Source organism: Vombatus ursinus, unplaced genomic scaffold, assembly GCF_900497805.2.
Source record: "Vombatus ursinus unplaced genomic scaffold, bare-nosed wombat genome assembly UNPS02014799.1, whole genome shotgun sequence".
NCBI classification, from domain to species: Eukaryota; Metazoa; Chordata; class Mammalia; order Diprotodontia; family Vombatidae; genus Vombatus; species Vombatus ursinus.
In genome coordinates, this window is record NW_020954577.1 from 5,043,603 (window position 1) to 5,063,920 (window position 20,318).

The window sequence follows — 20,318 nt, forward strand, 5'->3', positions numbered from 1 at the left end:
GAAGGAAGGAAGGAAGGAAGGAAGGAAGGAAGGAAGGAAGGAAGGAAAGAAGGAAGGAAGGAAGGAAGGAAGGAAGTGAGGAAAGAAGGGAGGAGAAAAAACAACAGGTCTCTTCATTAATAAGTTAGTCAAAATAAACATTCAAAATGTATTTTACTCAATGTCTATAATATCCACAATTATGATCTTTTATGCATGTACCTTTGTACAGTTGTGTGTGTTTAGCTCAATTGGAGCATGATGCTAAGGAGGTCAGCGCCACCTCACTCTTCCATGATCCCAAACAACACCCGTAACCCTCAGCCAGTTGTCTTACAATATGTACTGCTATTCACAAGGGGATGCTTGGAAGAGTGTGTAAAGATCAGTACAAATTCATTATAGCTAATGGAAAAACAACTCAAAGTAGGTCCCTTGCTCATGGTAGGTCAGGATCCCCATTCATATCTTCAAAGAGCAACACAGAATTGTGTCAGGCTCTGTGTCTGTCTGTCTGTCTGTCCATCTCTCTTTCTGTGTTCTGTCTCTGTGTGTCTGACTGTCTATCTCTCTCTGGCTTTGTCTGAGTCTGTCTCTGTCCTCTCTCTCTCTCTCTCTCTCCTCCCCTTACCCATCCCCTTTCTTTTCCATGCACATGATACATAAAACATACACTTTTATGTGCACACAAGTATGAGTATATATATATATATATCTGAGTTTAACTTGAGATAATAAAAAGGATCCCAGCAGAAATGTCAACAGAGGAAGTTTGCTTTCCCCAAAAGAGCCCTTGGCATCTTGCCCCACTCCTCTGTAGATCCCTTGGGTCCTAGAATGCCAGATGAGAGATGGAACCCTTCTGATTTCTCTGAGAGACTAGAAGAGATCTGGTCTAGCAGCAAAGAATGATCATCACTCAGATGCCCATAGCCACTTTCAGATTTTAAGCATTTTTCTCATGAAAACCCAAGAAGGAAAGTAGACAATGTGGCTATTACTAAGTTTGAAAACACAATATCCTTCCTTTGAAGAGGTTCTGCTCTTGTGATTTGAGTTACTTGAACAATTCATATTTACATTCCCAATGCCGCAGGGAGGATGGAATATTGACCCCCATGGCTGGGATGAGAAAATGGCGCCACTGTGAAATCAGAGACAGAGGAGGGAAATAGAATGTAGTATCCAACCTCTTATAGCAAGAGACAATCACAGATTGGGTTGGGGGGCTCAGAGACGGGCTAGTCCAATACCTTCATTTTATAGACTAGGAAACTGAGACAAAGAGAGGTTGAGTGACTTGCCCAGACATACACTAGTAAATAAGAATCACAGATTTGGAGAGTTGGAAGCTAAATCCAATGTACATTCCAAAGGGGCTTCCCTGCCATAACATATCTGACAAATGATCACCCAGCCCTGCTTGGAGATCTCCAGGGAGGATGACCCCACCTCCTCCTCAGGCAGATTGAATTGTTCAGAAATGTTTCCTGACACCCAGGGTAGAATGGTCTCTTGGTAATTTCCCTTCATTGCTCCTGGTTCTGGCCTCTGGTACCAAACAGAACAACAACCCTTAAAATACTTGAAGACAACTATCATGTCTGCCCCTGAGTCAGGACTCAAACCCAGGCTCTCAGACTCCAGATCCAAGGCTTATCCCCACTGCTTTCCTATAATTCCCTCTGGGCTTTTTCCGAAGTGACCTTCTAGCTACATAAACACTCTTCTGTGACCCTGGTGGCCCCAGCCCTCCTTGGCCTACACTGATCACCAGGCTCCCTAGCCCATTTCTAGACGTGCATGTTCTATCTCCACCACACCAAGCCATCTATGTAGAGTCAAGGCAGAGAAGCCCACACACATGCACCATGGAGTGCATTCGAGAAGGCCGCACCTTCCCAGGTTTCTTCGCTCAGAATCCCCCATGGCCCTAGTTAGAGAGGGCAGAAGGATCGGAATGCCGGGGTCCATGGTGCCAAAAAATCTAGCAATAACCTTGCATTCATAAATCCTTTGGAAAATTCCTAAGCACCGTGCATAACAAATCATGCCGGGAAAAGCCCCAGTTCACAGAGGAAAGCACGGCTGCTTTGCGGGCGGCCAGTCCTCAAAAGGCTTGATGCGCCATCATCTGTAGTCAATCAGAGCTAAATCCACAGCAAAAACACAACTGGTTTTCTTCTCTGCTGAGATGACTGTTATCAGGGCCCCAGGAAGCCCCCCCCCCCAACATGGAGCACAGAAACAATCCTCCGCCCAGCATGTGACCAGGCAGGATTTGGGGAGCCCGGCTGGGATCTGTGCTCAAGGTCACACATGGAGTCCACACTCGGTACAAGCTGCTGTTGAAAGGCCTCTCAATCAAAGAGGCCACTTCCAAAATGGACGCTGGCACTTTCAAAATGGCAGCCATCGACGCTTCTTTCTAGCTCTCACAATAAATCAGAACAGCTTTATGGGGCCATAGAAAGAAGGCTGGGTGGGAAGTCAGAGAACCTGGGTTTGAATCTGCCACTCTTGGCTTGGGTGACTGAGTAAATCACTGCAGATCTCTGGGCTTCAGTTACCTCTGTAAAATGAAGGCCTTGGACTCAACAATAGCACATAGTAGGTGCTTCGTAAATGATGTCAAAGATGATCTTGATGAAAAGCCAAATCATTTTCTCCAAGTGCCTAGCTTGCCCAATATGACATTTTAACATTCTTGCTAGGCTTAATTAGGAAGTGAATCTATCAGTCAATCAATTAACAAGAATTAATTAAGTACCTATCATTGTAGAATGGTGACTGCAGCCATGAAATTAAAAGATGCTTGCTTCTTGGAAGGAAAACTGAGGCAAATCTGGACACCATGCTAAAAAGCAAAGCTATCACCTTGCCAACAAAGGTCCATATGTTTAAAGCTATGGTTTTTCTACTAGCAATGTATGGCTGTGAGAATAGGACTATAAGGAAAGCTGAGCACCACAGAATTGACATTTTTGAATTGCGGTGCTGGAGAAGACTTTTGAGAGTCCCTTGGACAGCAAGGAGATTGAATCAATCCATAATTAAAGAAATTAACTCTAACTATTCATTGGAAGGTCAAATACTGAAGCTTAGGGGCAGCTAGGTGGTACAGTGGATAGAACAGCAATCCTGGATTCAGGAGGACCTGAGACCTGAGGGCCTCAGACACTTGACATTTACTAACTGTGTGACCCTGGGCAAGTCACTTAACCCCATTGCCTAGCCAAAAAAAAAAAGAGAAAAAAAGAAAGAAAAAAGAAAAAAAATTAAAACAAATAAATACTGAAACTTAAATACTTTGGCCACAGAATGAGAAGACAGGATTTATTGGAAAAGACCCTGATGTTGGGAAAGATTGTAGGAAAAAGGAGAAGGGTATGGCAGAGGATGAGATGAACAGAAGCAATGAATGTGAGCTTGGACAGACTTTGAGAGACAGTGGAGGACAGAAAGGCCTGGCGTGCCATGGCCCACGGGGTCACAGTCAGACATGACTGAACAATAACAAACCACATAACAATGATAATAATAATAACAATCAAGCCAGGTGCACAGTAAGGTGGAGTGCACAGAGAGCTGGTATAAAAGCCAAGACCACCTGGGTTCATGTCTCAGTTCTAACACATACTGTCTGGGTAAGCCTGGGTGAATTGAAGAATGCCCACCTGCATTGATAAAGGGAGTTTCCTCACCAGGAAGTTCCCAATACCACTGAAATCACAGATCTACTCTTTCTCCTTGGGTGGCAGACATTTTGCTAGGTACACCAATACAAAAACAAAATGGCCCCTGCCCTCAAGGAAGTTACACTCTACTAAGATAAAAAGGCATAAATACAAAGTAATCCCAGGGAGTGGAGGAAAGCATTAACCACAGAGGTGGAAAGGAAAACCCTCATTGAGCTGAGCCTGGAATAGAACTGGGGATTGCCAGAGGAGGCAAGGAGGGAGAAGATTGTAGGCATGGTAGACAGCCCATGCAAAGGCATGGAGACAGTATGCCACACAAGGCAGAAATAACAGCTGTTCAAGAAAACCAGGAGGTCTGGGGGTCCTAAGGCCGGTGGCCCAAGTATATGAGGATTGGAAATGAATTGGTTAATCACAACACTTGGCTCATAGCTCTGAGTTAGTGTGTGGAAATGACCATTTGAACCCCACAGCACTACCAGTCTCCCTCATCCCCCACAAGAAGTGAGGAGCAGGGAACGCGGAGCATCTGAATCCATCCTGGTTCCAATCAGTTCGATGATGCAAATCTCAGAGATGCTCCAAAGAAAAGTGGATAGCTTTCTGTTTTCTGATATTTTGCCCCAAGCAGTGGGGTGGAAATGGTACAGGGACTTCAGGCCAAAAGAAAATAAAATCACACACACACACACACACACACACACACACTCTTCTGTGAATTATCTATAACTGACATGGAATCTGGCTGAGCCAGGGGGAGAGGGCCTCTGTATTATTCAGACAACGGAAAATCTTGAGACCTGGCCTGGTAGGCCGTCATCCCACATTTTCTTTGATGACCACTATGTCCTACTCAGTGGAAGAAGTCTGAGTTGGGGGGAGGGGGTACACAGGACCTGGGTTCCAGAAGCCCTCAGCCCCTTCAGTATGCAAAGAACTTCCCCATAGCCCCACCTTCCACAGGAAGGTGGTCAGATTCCTGAAGCAAATTGTTTCCATCCCTGCCTTAGCCAGACTTACTTTTCACTTACATTGTGGAGACTTCGGGCCAAAAGACATCTTCCGATGAAGTGGATTTCATTTTCATTTTTGACTTTTAGTCTTATGAAATGTCCCTCATGTCTCTGTAAGAGACGGATTTAGAACTCTGGGGCATTAGAGAGAAAGAGACAGTTACCTCTGGAGAGAACCTTGGGAAACCAGAAGTCCAACTGATACATGAGGAAATGAAGATCCAGAAAAAGGAGACTTGCCCAAGGTCAAACACATCGTTTGGGGACAAAGTCAGCCTTTAGCCCAAGTCTCTGGAGTCTACTATGAGTGAGAATGTGTGTGTGTGTGTGTGTGTGTGTGTGATGGAAAAGCACAGGAACACAGATGCCATGTGGAAGGAACCTGGGAGGTCATCTCACCCAACCATCTTCATGATACCATTGGGGAAACTGAGTCCCATACAATCAGAATGACTTATCCAAGATTCCACAAGACATAAGTAAGCAGTCAGGTCCCCTGGCCCTCTGCACTGAACCACACTACCCCTGTTCTCAGTGGCTTTTGGGGGGAATTGAGGATGCTTTCTTTACCCAACATTGTGCCAGATTTCAGTATTTCAGTCCTCCTTTCTGGAATTGGGCTTTTCCCCCTCACCCTAAAATAGAAGCTTTGTCTTATAGTAATTTTTAAAAATCTGGGCTAGGAAGGGGGAAAGGGGTGGGGGGATGGTGGTGGTGGTATGTGATCTGTTTTTCCTGTTTGCCTCCAAGAGTCAATGAAGAGCAAGGCAGTCTGAGCATCTGCTGCAGCCGAGATCCAGTCAACCAGGAACGCGGGGCGACATGCTCAGAGTCTGGCGCTTTGGAAATCTGTCCATTATTCTCAGTTGGCAAGCGATTCCTCGGGGGCTCTGTGTGCCTGCACTGCTAGGATCCCAAACTGGCTTAATGCCCCCAAATCCCTGCCTGGCCCGTCTGCCTCAGGACAGGTAATGGGATTTGAACAAGTCGGCGGCCTGGCCCAACCTGGAATAACATCGTCCTGATGGGAAAGGGAGTCAGTCCGCAGAACAGGGGGAGGGAAGGAGGTCGCCCTTTTGTCTGCCTCAAAATCAATTTACAGAGGAATATCCTGGCCAAATAATTTGATTGGGCTCCTTCTTATCTATGCTAAATCAGCCTGATGGGAAGGCAGGCGTAGATAGCTACATTCCTTACCAACTAGAACTGGGTGCCTGAAACTTGGGTCATAACAAGTTTTCTGAGCTCTTCTATTTTTACAACAGATGGAGGCCTAGAGCTAGAATCAGGAAGACCTGAGTTCAAATCCAAGCTCAGACACTTACTAGCAGCATGACCCTGGGCAAGTCACTTAACCTCTGTCTGCCTTTGTTTCCTCATCATCATGATAGCACCTACCTCTCAGAGTTGCTGTGAGGAACAAATGAGATAATAATTGTAAACTCTAAAGCTCTACGTAAATGCTAATCAGTGTTATTATTTATCATTATTTATTGTTATTACTAAAAAACAAGTACTATATTATGACATGATAATGGCCTAGCTTGGTCCTGGAGAACTGAGAATGTGTACCTCCTTCCTTTCACTGCAGAGGTGAGGGGCTATGGATGTGAAATAGTACATACATCTCTACCTATCCAGCCATCACTCTCTATCCATCTAGAGACGGATATGAGAAGAAAAGGGGCATGGATGCTCTGAGGGATGGCAGGGGCTGCTTCATTTCTGAGTGTCCACAGTATCAGGCAAAGTACTTGGGGCACAGCAGGCGTTTAAGAAGACACGGACAACTGACGGACTGAGCAGTGAAGATTATATATTGGACAAATCAAGTGGGAAAGATGAAGACCTCATAAAACAATAATAAGAGACAGTATCGATGTTTCATATTATGGCAGTTGAGAGAAGAAAAAAAAATCTCATGGGAAGGAAAGGGGAGAGGAAAGAAGGAAGGAAAGAAGGGAAGAGGGAAGGAGGGAGAGAGGAAAGGAAGGAGGGAGGGAATAAGGAGGAAGGAAGGAAAGGAAGGAAGAATAGAGTAAGAAAGGGAAGAAGGGAGGGGGAAGGAAGGTAAGAAGGAAGGAGGAAGGGAGGGAGGAAGGAAGACAGGAAGGAAGGATGTAGGAAGAGAGGAAGGAAGGAGGGAAAGAGGGAGAAAGGAAGGAAAGGAAGGAAGGAGGGAGGGAAAGAGGAAGGGAGGGGAAGGAAGGAAGGTAGAAAGGAAGGATAGAAGAAAGGAATGAGGGAGGAAGGAAGGAAGGATGGAAGGACAGAGGAAAGAAAGAAGAGAAAAAAGGGAGGGAGGGAGGAAGGAAGACTCCTCACTCTATGTGCTCAATAAAGACAACCTGAGGCTGACAAGCCTCCAAGTTCTGGTCGCTGGTCACTTGTCTAGAAAATGCACTCCTGTGAAAGGTCTTGAAGTCAGAAAACCCGCGGGCCAAGTCCTAGCTCTGCCAGTTTCTAGCTCTGTGGCCCTGGGCAGGCCATTTGCCCCCGCCAAGCCTCAGTTGTATCACCTGTAAAATGAGTAGACTGGACGGGGCAGTGCCTAAGGCTTTTTTTGACCAAAGTCTAGGATTCTCTGAGAAGGGGCCAGTGCTACAGAGTGAATGGTGACGGCTGGAGAGGTGGGAGCCCAGAAGGTCATGGAAGGAGAGGAGAATGGAGTGGGGTGTGGGGGAGGACCGGGCCTCATGGACCACCTTCAGTTAGGGATCAGGAAGGGGAAGAGACAGCAAAGGCTTAGTCACTAAGAGAGGCACCGGGCCAGGACTCTGGATTCAAAGGCTTCTGGGGTAGGAATGGACCTTAGAGACCTTTTAGTCCAAATCCCTCATTTTGTATGGAGGAAATGCGGGCCCTGAAAGGTCATGAGATCCCAGGACCTTAGATCAGAGGCGGAGGGGACGTGGGAAGCCACGAGAAATCTAAGGGCCGAGGAGCTTAAGACTTGGCCGAGGTCACAAAGCTCGTTAGCAGCAGAGCTGATCTCCTGATCCCCAGGTCAACGCTTGGTTTTTCTTAGAGCCTCAGTTTTAAAACAGGAACACCACCACCTGTACAGAACTTACTTCACGGTGTTGTTGTGAAGCTCAAATGAGTCAATATATGTAAATCACTTTGTAAATTTTAAAGGGCTGTGTAAATGTCAATGCTCATCATTACTATAGAAAAATCATTCTTCTCTTTTTCCTCAATGGGTTTTAGATAGAAAACATCCAGGGACAAATCACTGTCCTGCTGTTTATACTTTTCTATTTAATGGTCTGTGGATCATTGCACAGATGGATGAAATAATTGCTATTTGCAATTGAGCAAAAATATTAGAATGCCAGTCTGTCCTCCTTTGGCTCCTATGATCACCATCATCATCAATAACATAATTGATAACTTGTGGAAGTCTCTCAAAATTTCACAAAATCTCTATTTCTCAATATTAAAAAAAAAAACCACCCAGTAATTAATGACTGCTGTCACCATTTACCAAGTATCTCCTGGCTAATTAAAACACTCAAAATTGAATTAGTGACTCATAATTTCGGGTCATCATGCCATAGACAATCCAAAGTCAGTCCAACAAACATTTCTCCAGTAAGTACCTCTGATGTGCAAGGCACCATAGTAGGCACTTAGGAACTTTCCAGCATCAATCTATGCACATGGAGGTATGATGACTGGTGCCATACCTAAAAAGGAGGGGGAAATTGAGATAAGAAAACATCATTTCCTTGTGCCATGTCCTTGGTATAAATGGAGGATCCCAATGGGCACCATGTTGACTTCCACTGGAGTTCTTAGAGTCCTGCTGACATGACACATTGCCTGTAGAAATCCTAGCCCCATAGCTAAGAGCATCTAATAATAGGGAAGGAAGGGGAATGAAATAAGCATTTATTAAATGCCTACTGTTTGCCAGGCATTGCGCTAAGTGCTTTACAAATATTATCTTATTTGTCCTCACAACAACTGTAGGAGGTGAGTGCTGTCTATTTTTCAACAAATGAGGAAACTGAGGCAGACTGAAGCTAAGTGACTTGCCCCGGGTCACACAGCTAGTAAGTGATTGGAGGCTGGATTTAAATTCGGGTCTTCTTGACTCCAGGTCCAGGGCTCTATCCACTGAGCCACCTCGCTGTCTACTATAGGAAAGAAGATCCTCTCATTTTGGGCTCTGACCTCTCAAGACCGATAGTTAGTATTTAAAAGCGTATCTCCATCGGATCATAGACCTTGAGCTGGGAAAGATCTCGGAGGACACCCCCATTTCACAGATCAGGAAAGTGGAGTCTATAGAAGGGGAATGGCTGGCCCAAGGCTAGCCTACTAATCAGAAGGCCCTCTGACTCCAAGCCACTGCATTGTAGCAGCACCATTTGTGAACTCAGAAAAGAGTAGATCTCAAGTCTGAGATCACATTAGGAGTTAGTTACAGAAGAAGAAACAGAATCCAGATCCTCAGAGCCCACGTCAATATTCCACTCACTAGAAACACTAGCGCCCTTCTGTTTCCCATTGATTCCTCTCTTTAAACCAGACTGCAGTCATTCCCAAGGGTGATATTCAGCCATCGGGCCTCTTTCCCTTCGAGGCCCCATCAAAAACGATGGGATTTGAAGGTAAAGAGTGGAGGTAACCCAGGGACCAGAAGGTGGTTTACACTTCATGTCAGGGGAAGGAAGGGCCGTGGGATTTCCCTGATGGAGGGAAAACTACACGATTTTGTCATTCGGTGTTTCCTTTCAGCTAGGCTGATAAAAAAAAAAGGTCACAGATCAAAGACAGTCTCAGCTGGGCAAGGGCAGTAATGGAACTAAAACATTTCAAATGAGCAGGCTCTTTTTCCCGTCTCGAAATACAAAAAAACTCCCACGAGACTATTCGCCAGTCAACTACCGGCATGAGATGCATTTGGTGATATTGTCAAAACCTACAGAGAAACAGCGTTTAGGTTCCATAGGGTGTTTCAGAAGTTTCCTTGTTACAGACGACCCTGGCTGAAGGATCACCTCTGTCCTTTCCAGTGTGTGTGTGTGTGTGTGTGTGTGCGTGTGCGTGTGTGTGCGTGTGTGTGCACGTGTGTGTGTGCGTGTGTGCATGCGTGTGCATGTGCGTGCGTGTGTGCGTGTGTGTGCGCGTGTGTGTGTGTGCGTGTGTGCGTGTGCGTGTGTGTGCATGTGTGTGTGTACTTTCATGAACCTCACTTCCCTCATCTGTAAAATGAAGATGGGTGGACCCTTCTGGCTTTAGAGCTAAGATCCCAAGTCATTTAGAATTTCTGAGCCTTGGTTTCTTCATCTGAAAAATGGGCAGTTGGACACGATGGGCTCTGAGGTTCCTTCCAGCTTCAGACCTCCGATCCTCTGAGGAAGGCCTCTTTCAGCTCTAAACCAATAATCACATGACTATAAAGGCGAATCCACCATCAACCAGTCGGTAACACTGAGAGTGTTACCTGTTGGCCTGTGTTAACATCCTTGGCTTTCTTTCTCAGCTCACTTTCCCCTCTCCTGGGAGCGGGCTGTCCCCACTCAGGTGGCTGGAGGAAGCAGGGACGAGGGAGCCCTGCAGAGGTCCCCAGGCCATCCGGGCTGTCAGCTAACAAGCTCTCCAAGTATGCGGCTTACTTAGCTGGCGCGGCCCCCTTTCTGACTGACGCTGACCCCCCAGTGCCCCTGCTCTCTAACTGGGGCTCAGAGATCCTCGAATTGCAGCAGGTCCCGCGTTCCCATAAATCAAGCAGCCCTGGATCCTCTGGGGAGGGGCTGTACTTTTCATCATTTAGGCAAGAATTCAAGTGCATGGAAATGCCCTAATTTGCTGGTGCTGTGTCAGCATAATGAGTCAAATACAGTCCTGGGGGAGAAGAGGAACACTTAGTACTTACATATACACAGGGCTTTTCATCTTCAGAGTCTTAAACCATGTTATGGTGTAATGTTGTATTTCACTCAGCAAGACAGAGGAGATCATTTCAAGGCTCCTTGTTCCCCCCTCACACACACACACACACACACACACACACATTCACACACACACACACACACACACACTCACACACCTCCAACCAGCTCATTCTCACTATATGACATCTAGTGGTAATTATCATCACAATTATGATTACTAATAATAACAATAACAGCTAGCATTTACATAGCACTTTCAGATCTGTGGGAAACTTCATATGTGTTTACATTGGATCTGCATAACAACCCCATGATATAGATGTTATTATTATGCCTATTTTGCAGATGAGAAAAGTGAGGCTGAGAGGTTGAATGAAAGAGTCTCCACTAAAGAGAAGCAAATTCAGTCAGAATAAGAAGGACATCTAGGAGAGGGGAAGGAATACTAGTTCTATCGGTACAAGACTTCGATTCCAAATCCACCTTCCTAGTATCCATGTAATCCACCCTTAGTTTCCACATGACCTTGGATCAGTCATTGGGACTCATTTTCCTCCCCTGTAAAATGAGGATGTTGGATCAGGTGACCTCTGAGATTCCCTCTTGACCTAAAGCTATAGTCCTCTTTTTCTGTGGCTTTTTCCCATCTTCTTTCTGAGCTATTCTAACACAGAACATAGTAAAAATGATAGTGTTTTGGGGGCAGCTAGGTGGCGCAATGGATAGAGCACCGGCCCTGGAGTCAAGAGGACCTGAGTTCAAATCCAGCCTCAGACACATAACACTTACTAGCTGTGTGGCCCTGGGCAAGCCACTTAACCCCCACTGCCCAACAACCAAAAAAAAAAGAAAAAAAGGAAATTGATTTTGGGGGCAGCTAGGTGGCGCAGTGGATAGAGCACTGACCCTGAAGTCAGGAGTGCCTGAGTTCAAATCCGGCCTCAGACCAAACACTTGACACTTACTAGCTGTGTGACCCTGGGCAAGTCACTTAACCCCAATTGCCTAAAAAAAAAAAAAAAATAGTGTTTCTATAGCACTTTAAGGTTTACAAAGTACTTTATAAATATTTTCGCATTTTATCCTCGTGACAATGCTGAAGGTAGGTGTTATTATTATCCTCATTTTATAGATGAGGCAGACAGAGACTAAGTGATTCACTCAAAGTCACCCAGCTAATAAACTGTCAATGGCTGGATTTGAGCTCAGGTCTTCCTGACTCCAGGCTTTATCTACCTATCTTTAGATACTCTTAAAATCAGTATGAATCTGATAGGCCAACAGCCTTTGATTCTTGGCCAAACACTAAAATGTGTTACAGAAGGGCTCTTGTCTCTGGCAGATGCCAGCTCTTTGACCCTGGACACGTGGCTTAATCTCTCAGTGCCTGAGATAACTCTCCAAGGCTGTCAGTTGCAGAGTACGACCTGCCCTGTATTCATAGAGCAAACTTCCCCAGTGGGAGTCCCTATGCCACTGAAGTCACAAGTCCAGTTCCCCTCCCCCCAACAAGTAAAATTATGAAAGGGATGGTTGGTGAATGTCTCGAAAGAGATGCTAAACCAAGCATGGCTTCATCAGGCAAAGGTCAGACCGGGCTAACCTCAGTCTTTTCTCTGACAGACAGCTCCCTAAATTGGTAGGCAGGGCAAAGCTACAGATATTAGCTGACCTAGACATGAACAAAAGATCAGGGCAAGTTCCTCACTCATGCTAGCCTTAGGGAGAGTGTGCCCTACATGCCAGGATGGTTGAACGTAGTCAGAGAAAGTCTGAGTAACTGGAACCCAAGAGGGAGCCGTCATTGACCGCCCCAAGGATGACAGGTTGGAACAAGGTCCCCCGTGGAGGGCCCAGGGCATCTGGGCAGACTCCTGTGCTGTTGTCACATTTTTTATCAATGCCTTGGATGCAGAGGGAGATGACGAGGGTACCAGGTTTATACATGACACTAAGCTAAACATGATAATTTACAAGGTGTATGAAAGTATTCAAAAAGATCTCAACCAGCTGGAATCAAATAAGGCAAAATTCATAGAGACAAAAGTAAAATCTGACACAAGTTAAAAAAGTATTTCATAAATACAGCTGTTGTTTAACAGAAATTCATTTGTAAAAGGTCTGGATTTTTTTTGTTGCTGTTTTAATTCATGGATCAAAAGGTCAGTAGTAAAGTCCTGGTTGGTGCACTGGATAGAGAGCCGGACCCAGAGTCGGGAAGATCTGAGTTCAAATCTGGCCTCAGACACTTACTAGTTGTGTGACCCCGGGCAAGTCACTTAACCCTGTTTCCCTCGGTTTCCTCATATGTAAAATGAGTTGGAGAAGGAAATGGCAAACCACTCCAAGAAAACCCCAGATGGGGTCATGAAGAGTCAGACACGACTGAAACAACTGAACAGTAATAATATTTGACATTCATTTTTTTTTTATTTTGAGTTCTAAATTCTCTCCCTCCTGCCTGCCCCTCTCCTACCCAATGAGAATTGGAACATATTTTTTTTAATTGGAAAATATTTAACAAAATAAATAAAAACATAATAAAACATAGATAACATCACATTTTAAAACTAAGTCTGGATCACTGACCCCCGTCTCTATGTGAGTTTGATAACACTGGTTTAGATAGCATAGAAGGTCCCTGAGAGTCTATGATTAGATCCCAAGTTGAATAAAAGGGCCCTTGTTTTCCCTCATTTGACTTGTAGCCTTCAAATTCAGGCCACAGAGCCACGTCCGAAGAAACTGAGGGCCTTAATCTCCACAGAGGTCATTTAAATTTCTAAACAAACAAATTGCCCCCAACCCTGGATGCCATCTTGAAGATCCATGCCATTGAGTGACTCAGAGATTGGGAGACTCAAGAGTTACCTGTGGAGTAGAATGGCCTTGCTGTTGTTCATGGGCTACTGAAGACTGACCAACCAAGAAGAGGGTTTCTGAGCTCTCTGGGCAGATAAAGTGAAATCCCACAGAACAGACTATGCTTAAAATAATGCCTCTCCCATAAGCAACCTGAGATCACTGCCAGCCACTGGGGTATTCACAGCTTATTTTTTTAACAAAGAGCTCATTTCACAAGTTACAGTTTAAACACTTGAATTTAGCGAGTTAGAGCAATGGGGACTGAAACGGGGGGAAAAAATGAAACAATTACAGAATGTTCATCTGTCATGAAAAGAACCTAGACGTCGAGTCCAGAGACATGGATTCATATTCTGCTTTGGATCCCAACACTTAGACGGCAGTTTCCATCCCCAGCAAACAGGGGTAATTAAACTTACAATTCAATTTCATTCTGGAATTCAATTCACTTCAGCAAGTCTCATTAAGCACGTGTTAGGTACGAGAGAAATGGGATTCAATTAGAATGCACAGGTTTAACAAGAAAGGCTTATGGACATGCTAGCAGAGCATAATGTGTTACGTTGCAATGGAAGTGTGTTTGCATTCTTTGTGTGGGGAGAAGAGAATGCAAGCTGTCATCCGGGGTGCAAGTGTGGGTGGAGAAGCGAGTTGAAAGCCTAGGGCCTGACTCGGCAGATTTTCCTTCCCTCCCCGACTGGCGCCCCTCCCTGTTCTCTATCCTCCAAGGAGCTCATAGGGTCATAGAACTAAAACTAGAAGGGGCATTGAAGGTCATCTAAACCAATTCTGTCATTGAATGGATGAAAAATTGAAGCCCAGTGAGGGAGATTAACCTAAGGTTCCATACGCAGTAAATGGCCAACCAGGATTAGAACCCAGAACCTCTGACTCCAAGTCCAGTAGCTGTCTCCACTGTATGAGCCTTCACCCTTCATAAGGAAACTGACAGAGTCAGTCTTGAAGTTCATAAACATGGTACTATGGGAATACCTTCAACGTAACTATATCTGCCCCCAGCCAAGTTGACCATTCTGGTCTTGAACAAAACAAAGATGGAGGCAGAGGGTAGAAGATTCCATAATGTTTCCCTTACCCAATGCTTAGCACACGAAATTGTTGTGGAGTTGAGAAGGCTGTGGAGGGTGGGATAAGTCACCCACCAGAGTCTGGGGAGGAGATAGGACAACAATATCGGAAAATGCCCTTCCTATCCTGACAGACTTGTTCCAGATTCTCTTCTAACCAAATTCATCAGGAGATCTACATGACCCTATGCCTGACAACCCTTCCCATTCCCCTTTGTCCTGCCTCCACAGTCACCCATCTATCACATTTCTAGCTCCAAAATGTACAATGGTTATCAAGCCAAGGTAAAGCATATCCAACGTTAGGCAACCTGTACCTTAAAAGGAGGCATGGAATTGTGGGTAGAGTCCCAGAATCAGAATCAAAGAATTTCAGAACTGGAAGGGACCTCGGTTAACCTTGCGTCCAAATCGTACTAGAGAAAGAATCCCTTCCTTAAAGAAATAAAGGACAACTTAAATAATCATAAGAATATTCAGCAGATAGTGAGACCGTACCAATAAAATGAAAATGCCAATATTACCAAAATTAACTTACAGATTTAGTATTATACCCATTAAACTGCCAAGGGGCTATTCATAGGTTTAGACAAAATACTAAAATAAAAAAATAAATAAAGGTTCTAGGATACCAAGGAAAATCATGAAGAAAAAAAAAAGAAAAACAAGAAGGAGAAAGAGTGCTTTCCAACCACACTTGATATTATAAAGCAGTGATTGTCAAACAATTTAGTACTGCTTAAAATTTTCTAAAGTTAGGTTTGCTACTTAGGGACTAACTTAGAGATAGAAGAAGCCATGTAGACAGCTAAGACTGGGTCCAAATGACCCTTTCACTTGGATCCCTTTATTATTCTCCCATTTTCCAGGTCATCCCCAGTTCTCCACCTGCATAATGTTCGCTGTTATCCACTAGATAAACTGGATTTTCAGATGCCCGCTTATCCTACCTGGACAGGGTAGGAAGCTAACTGGAGCTGAAGGTTCTCTTAGAGAACCGCGCAGGCTTTGCTTTTATTTCACCTTCAGATGCCTTATTTGCCTTGTGGTTTTGCTGGCTGGGGAGTCGACAGTTCCAAACTCTGTATTCAGCAGGAGGGCTCAATGAGCTTCTTCCTCCAGGCAAGCACATGGGGAATGAATGGAGCATTTCTGAAGCCACACTCAGCTACAATCTGCAGTGCCACCTAGTTTCCAGCCAAAGGCTTCCAAGAGGTGACAGAGGTCTACAGACTTACCCTTTTGCTGGTCTCTTCTTCCTGGGCCTTCCGAAACTCATGCTCAAGGGAGCAGTCAATGTCGTTGAAGAGGCCCACCTCCTCGCAGTTCTTCAGGAATCTAGTGGGAGTCGGGGTCTGATCTGAGGAGAGAGAGCAACACAATATGGAATGAGGTGCTTCCCTCCCCCAACTTCCGATTCAAAGTCAGAGCTTAAAAAACCAAAAACCAAAACATCCTGCCCCACCACAAAATAAGTCTATGGCAGCCCATGAGTTAAATCTCACTTCATGGGATATTGAGGTGAAAGGATCACAGGGTCAGAGACTTAGAATGGGGAGGAAACTTAGAGGTCATTTAACCCAACCACAACATTTTATAGATGAGGAAACTGAGGCCCAGGGAGGGGAAGGGACTTTGCCAAGGATGGACAAAGGTCAGAAGTAGAATCTGAACCCAGGTTCTTTGACTCCAAATCCAGTAGAACTCAAACCCATTCTGCCACTTATGATGTGATGGGGTAGGCGGGGAGATATCACAAATAAGAACAATGTGAGGATAAATACGACAAGGACAAAGGAGACTTTCAAAGCACTGAAAGAAAGCACCTGGCCTCCTATGACTCAGGCAAAAACAAAACTGTCCCTGCCCTCAAGGAGAATGCATTCTAAAAGGACAGACAACATATCCATGTGGTGTATGTATATGCAGATACATACAGGTGTATACAAAAATACACAAAGCAGATAACTTGACCGAGGTCACACAAGTAGTAAGAGGCAGAGTCCTCTGACTCCAATCCAGGGCTCTTTTCCCTGTCTGTCACACAGGTAATGTGTCCAGCAGGCCATCACAACAGCAGAACTGGAACTCAGGGGGGAGATGGGGATTAGATACGTAGACTTGGACACCCTAGGCAGAGATGGGAAAATGGAAGTTAGACAGTTGACTGGATTGCCCAGGAAGAGAATGGAGGCAGAGAAGAAGGGAAAGGGGGTGTAATGACTCAAGGGATGCCTGCCCACTCTCAGTAGGAGGAGGAGCCAGGGAAGGAAGAACCAAAGCCAGGCGAGGCCAGCGCCAACGAAGCCTGGGTGCTGAGACAAGAGACAGGTCCAAGCAGGCTGGCAACATGTCGAGGGGGCTGAGCAGGACCGAGCTTTTGGATCCAGCAGTTAAGAAGGCAGCAGAGCAGGGGGAGGGGAGCAGAAATCAGACCACGGAGGGCTCTAGGAGCTACTGAAGGTGGTTTAGCTGTGAAACTTGAAGAAGCAGCAGGAGGACAAAAGGATTGTTATTTCTTCTTTTTTTTTCTTTTTAGCCTAGAGAGACCCAAGTAAATTCAACACCATTTCATGTCTTCTGCCAATGGGAGTCACCTGGTATTGGGCACTGATCTCAAAAGACCTGGATACGAATCCTGCCTCACGTTCACTAGCCGTGTGACTCTAGGGAAGTCACTTATCTTCTCTAATACTCAGTTAATTCATCTGTAAAATGGGGGTTTGAACTCTATGGCCCTCCATTACTTTCCAGCTCTAAATCTGTGATTCTATGAGACTCTGAGCTTGCCTGAGAAGTACCATCTTGGAAAATTTGAGGGGCAGCTAGGTGGCGCAGTGGATAAAGCACCGGCCCTGGATTCAGGAGGACCTGAGTTCAAATCCAGCCTCAGACACATAACACTTACTAGCTGTGTGACCCTGGGCAAGTCACTTAACCCCCTTGCCTAACCAAAAAAAAAAAGGAAAATTTGGGGGTTCTGGATACAATGAAGAAAATATGGGATTCTAATCCTTAGGGATTGAATCTTCAAAACAAATAAATTCAATTCACCATAAAAAGCATGCAAAAACTGGACAGAAAGTGAATGCCTATCATATGGGGAGTGGTGAACAAGTTGTGATATGTGAATATAATAAAATAATATTGTGCCTAAAGAAGTTATGATAATGGGAAATATGTGAAATTTTGTGTGAACAGGGGAGAAAAGTAGAGCCAGGTGAACAATAATAACAACAACTATAACAGACAGTTAATTGTTATGACCAATTTCCGTGTAGGAAAACCATAACAAATGGGCAAACCAATGTTGAAACACACACGCCTCCTTTCAATAGAAGGACTGGAGACTACAGATGTGAGGTGTGCATAGTCAATCAAAAGCCATCCCGGTAGGTGGTGGGTTTGCTTAAATGGTTTTCCTTGATACAAGGGAGTGTTCGATGTGGGAGGGGGAAAGGACAATAAGGGGAAATAATTGGTATTTGTAAAAGGCAACAATAAAAATTTTATGGAACTAGATATGGACATAGCATGTATATACATCTTGGTGTACAAAGATGAAAAGTCACTCAGCCCTTACCCTCAAGGAAGTTAGAGTCTAAGCCTAGAAACGAGACATTTCCAAATAACTGTGCTACATGTAAGGATGTAATTACATGAGAGGTCAAAGGAAGATGCAGAAGTGATTGCTGTAAGGAAAGCATTACATTAAGCTGGAATAGGGGAAGAGGAGATCAGGAAAGGCTTGGGGGCATTTGAATTTGACCTTGACCTTGAAGACAGATCCTACTTCCATCAGGCAGCAGCTATGACTGCTCTCTATTCTAGGCAGGGGATACAGAGTAAGCAAAGGCACAGAGATGGGAGAGAACAGATGAGATTAACAAACGAGAAGTGACTCAGTTTAGGATCTTAGGGTTGCTGGGTAGGGAATTGAAATAAGACACCAGTCTAGGCTAGAGGTAACGAGGGCCTGAGCAGAATGTTCTAAGCAGGAATGGTGCCCGGGAGATGGATGGGGAGAGAGATGATGGAGGTGAAATTGACAGGACCTGGCAGCTGAGCAAGAAGGGGAGGGCAGGATGAGGCCAGGCTGCCATCATCAGTCAGGACGAGTTGGGCTGACGTGGAGAAAGGAGAGGCTTGTTTTTCAAAGTTAAGCAAACCATTGGCCTTCCTATTAGTTAAATAACTGCTCTGCAAGAACTATGAGCCGCCAGAGGAGACCTGGAGCCCCATAAAGATTTACCTGCCCTAACCCCTTCCTGAATGCTCCCCTCCATGCCTCACCGAAGGAAGTGACTTTGAACTTACTTCCTTTACATTTTCTATTTACTTATCTCTGTTGAAGCCTTCCAGGCCAGGAGACATTTCATTTTTCTCTTCATATCCCCAGCAACTAGCACACAGTAGGTACTTAGAAAGTGCTTACAGAATTGACCTGAATTTGTAAAAAGTCCAAGTTTCTTTATCCTAATGAAGTCATTTTCTTCTTGTCAATATATTTCCCCATAAATTCCAAAGGCAGTGAGTAGGAAGGCTGCTTCTCTTCACTGGAACCCAGCAAATTAAGACCAGCTCTGGAACAGCCCAGGTAACAGTGGATAGATGGGAGTGCTGGACATGGAATCAGGAAGACCTGAGTTTGAATCTTCCTTCAGACACTAGCTGTGTGATGCTGGGCAATTCATTTAACCTCTGTGCCTCAGTTTCATCTATAAAACCGGTATAATAGTAGCACCTACCTCAGAGTGCATGGATCAACTGAGATAATATATATATACAGGCTTTGTAAAATTTAAAGCACTACATAAATGTTATCTGTTATTATATTATTATTATTACTACTATTTGTACCTTACAGTTGACCTATATGAGATTAAAGCACTTCTCTTTCCTACTGACCTTCCTTCTACCTTCTTGGAGACCCCACTTTTTCTGGTCTCTGAAATATTTACCTTTTGTTCTAATTAAATGAAATTCTTTTCTCCACAGTCTCCCTCATGGTTAGCCTGAACTCTGGAGCAATTCATAGCAGGGCTGATTTCTCTTCCCAACTCAGAGTTAACTTGAGCTTTTTATCAAGGTCCAAATCCCCACTAAAGACCATCAGCACTTTTACTCTGGGGGAGCAGGGTTAGACAATCCATAAGACTCAGACTCGGTGGTAAGGATGGATGGGCTTTGTCAAAACTGCCAGTGACAGAAATGGAGTCAATTCAGAACCAAGAGGACTGTGCTCCCAACAGGGAAAACAGACATGAGCAGATGACACCTCCCAGCAGCCGAGGAATCAAGGTGTGGAACTGGAGTCTCAAGTTGGTGCCTACTGATGAGGGTTTCCCTCAGAGGGCTCTGTTACATAGGATTTCAAAAGTGGAGTGCACGTGTGCACAAAAAAAAAAAAAAGAAAAAGAAAAAAAAAGAAGAGGAAAGGAAAGGAACCAATTTATCCATTTGGAAACTGAGATTCCCTGGGATTCTCAGTCCTGAAATTTTATTGGTATGTGACATTCCTTAACACCCCCTAGGGATCCCGTTACTTCTGAAACATCTCTCCATTATCCCCATGTCCAGTGCAATGGGCTCAGCTCTCTGCTCTCTGTATGCCCATACCAAGCTCTGGCTGAAAATTTAGGGCTATAGGCCAGAACAGGTCTCCAGGTCACTTGTCATTAAGAGGAAGTTGGTTTGGGCAGTTTGGACTTTGTTTTTTTGGTTTGACTTTGACTCCATTTCTCTCTATGGATTATCATATTGACA

The 20,318-nt window shown here is 44.7% G+C and overlaps 1 protein-coding gene across 1 annotated transcript in view; it reads right to left on the reverse strand.

Annotated features, from left to right (window-relative positions):
• Positions 1–20,318, reverse strand: part of LOC114050684 (cyclic AMP-responsive element-binding protein 5) — a 487,545-nt gene that overhangs the window by 365,590 nt on the left and 101,637 nt on the right. The window contains exon 4 of the mRNA XM_027872545.1: positions 15,791–15,912. Coding sequence (XP_027728346.1) covers positions 15,791–15,912 — 122 coding nt within the window. The remainder of the gene's footprint in view (positions 1–15,790; positions 15,913–20,318) is intronic.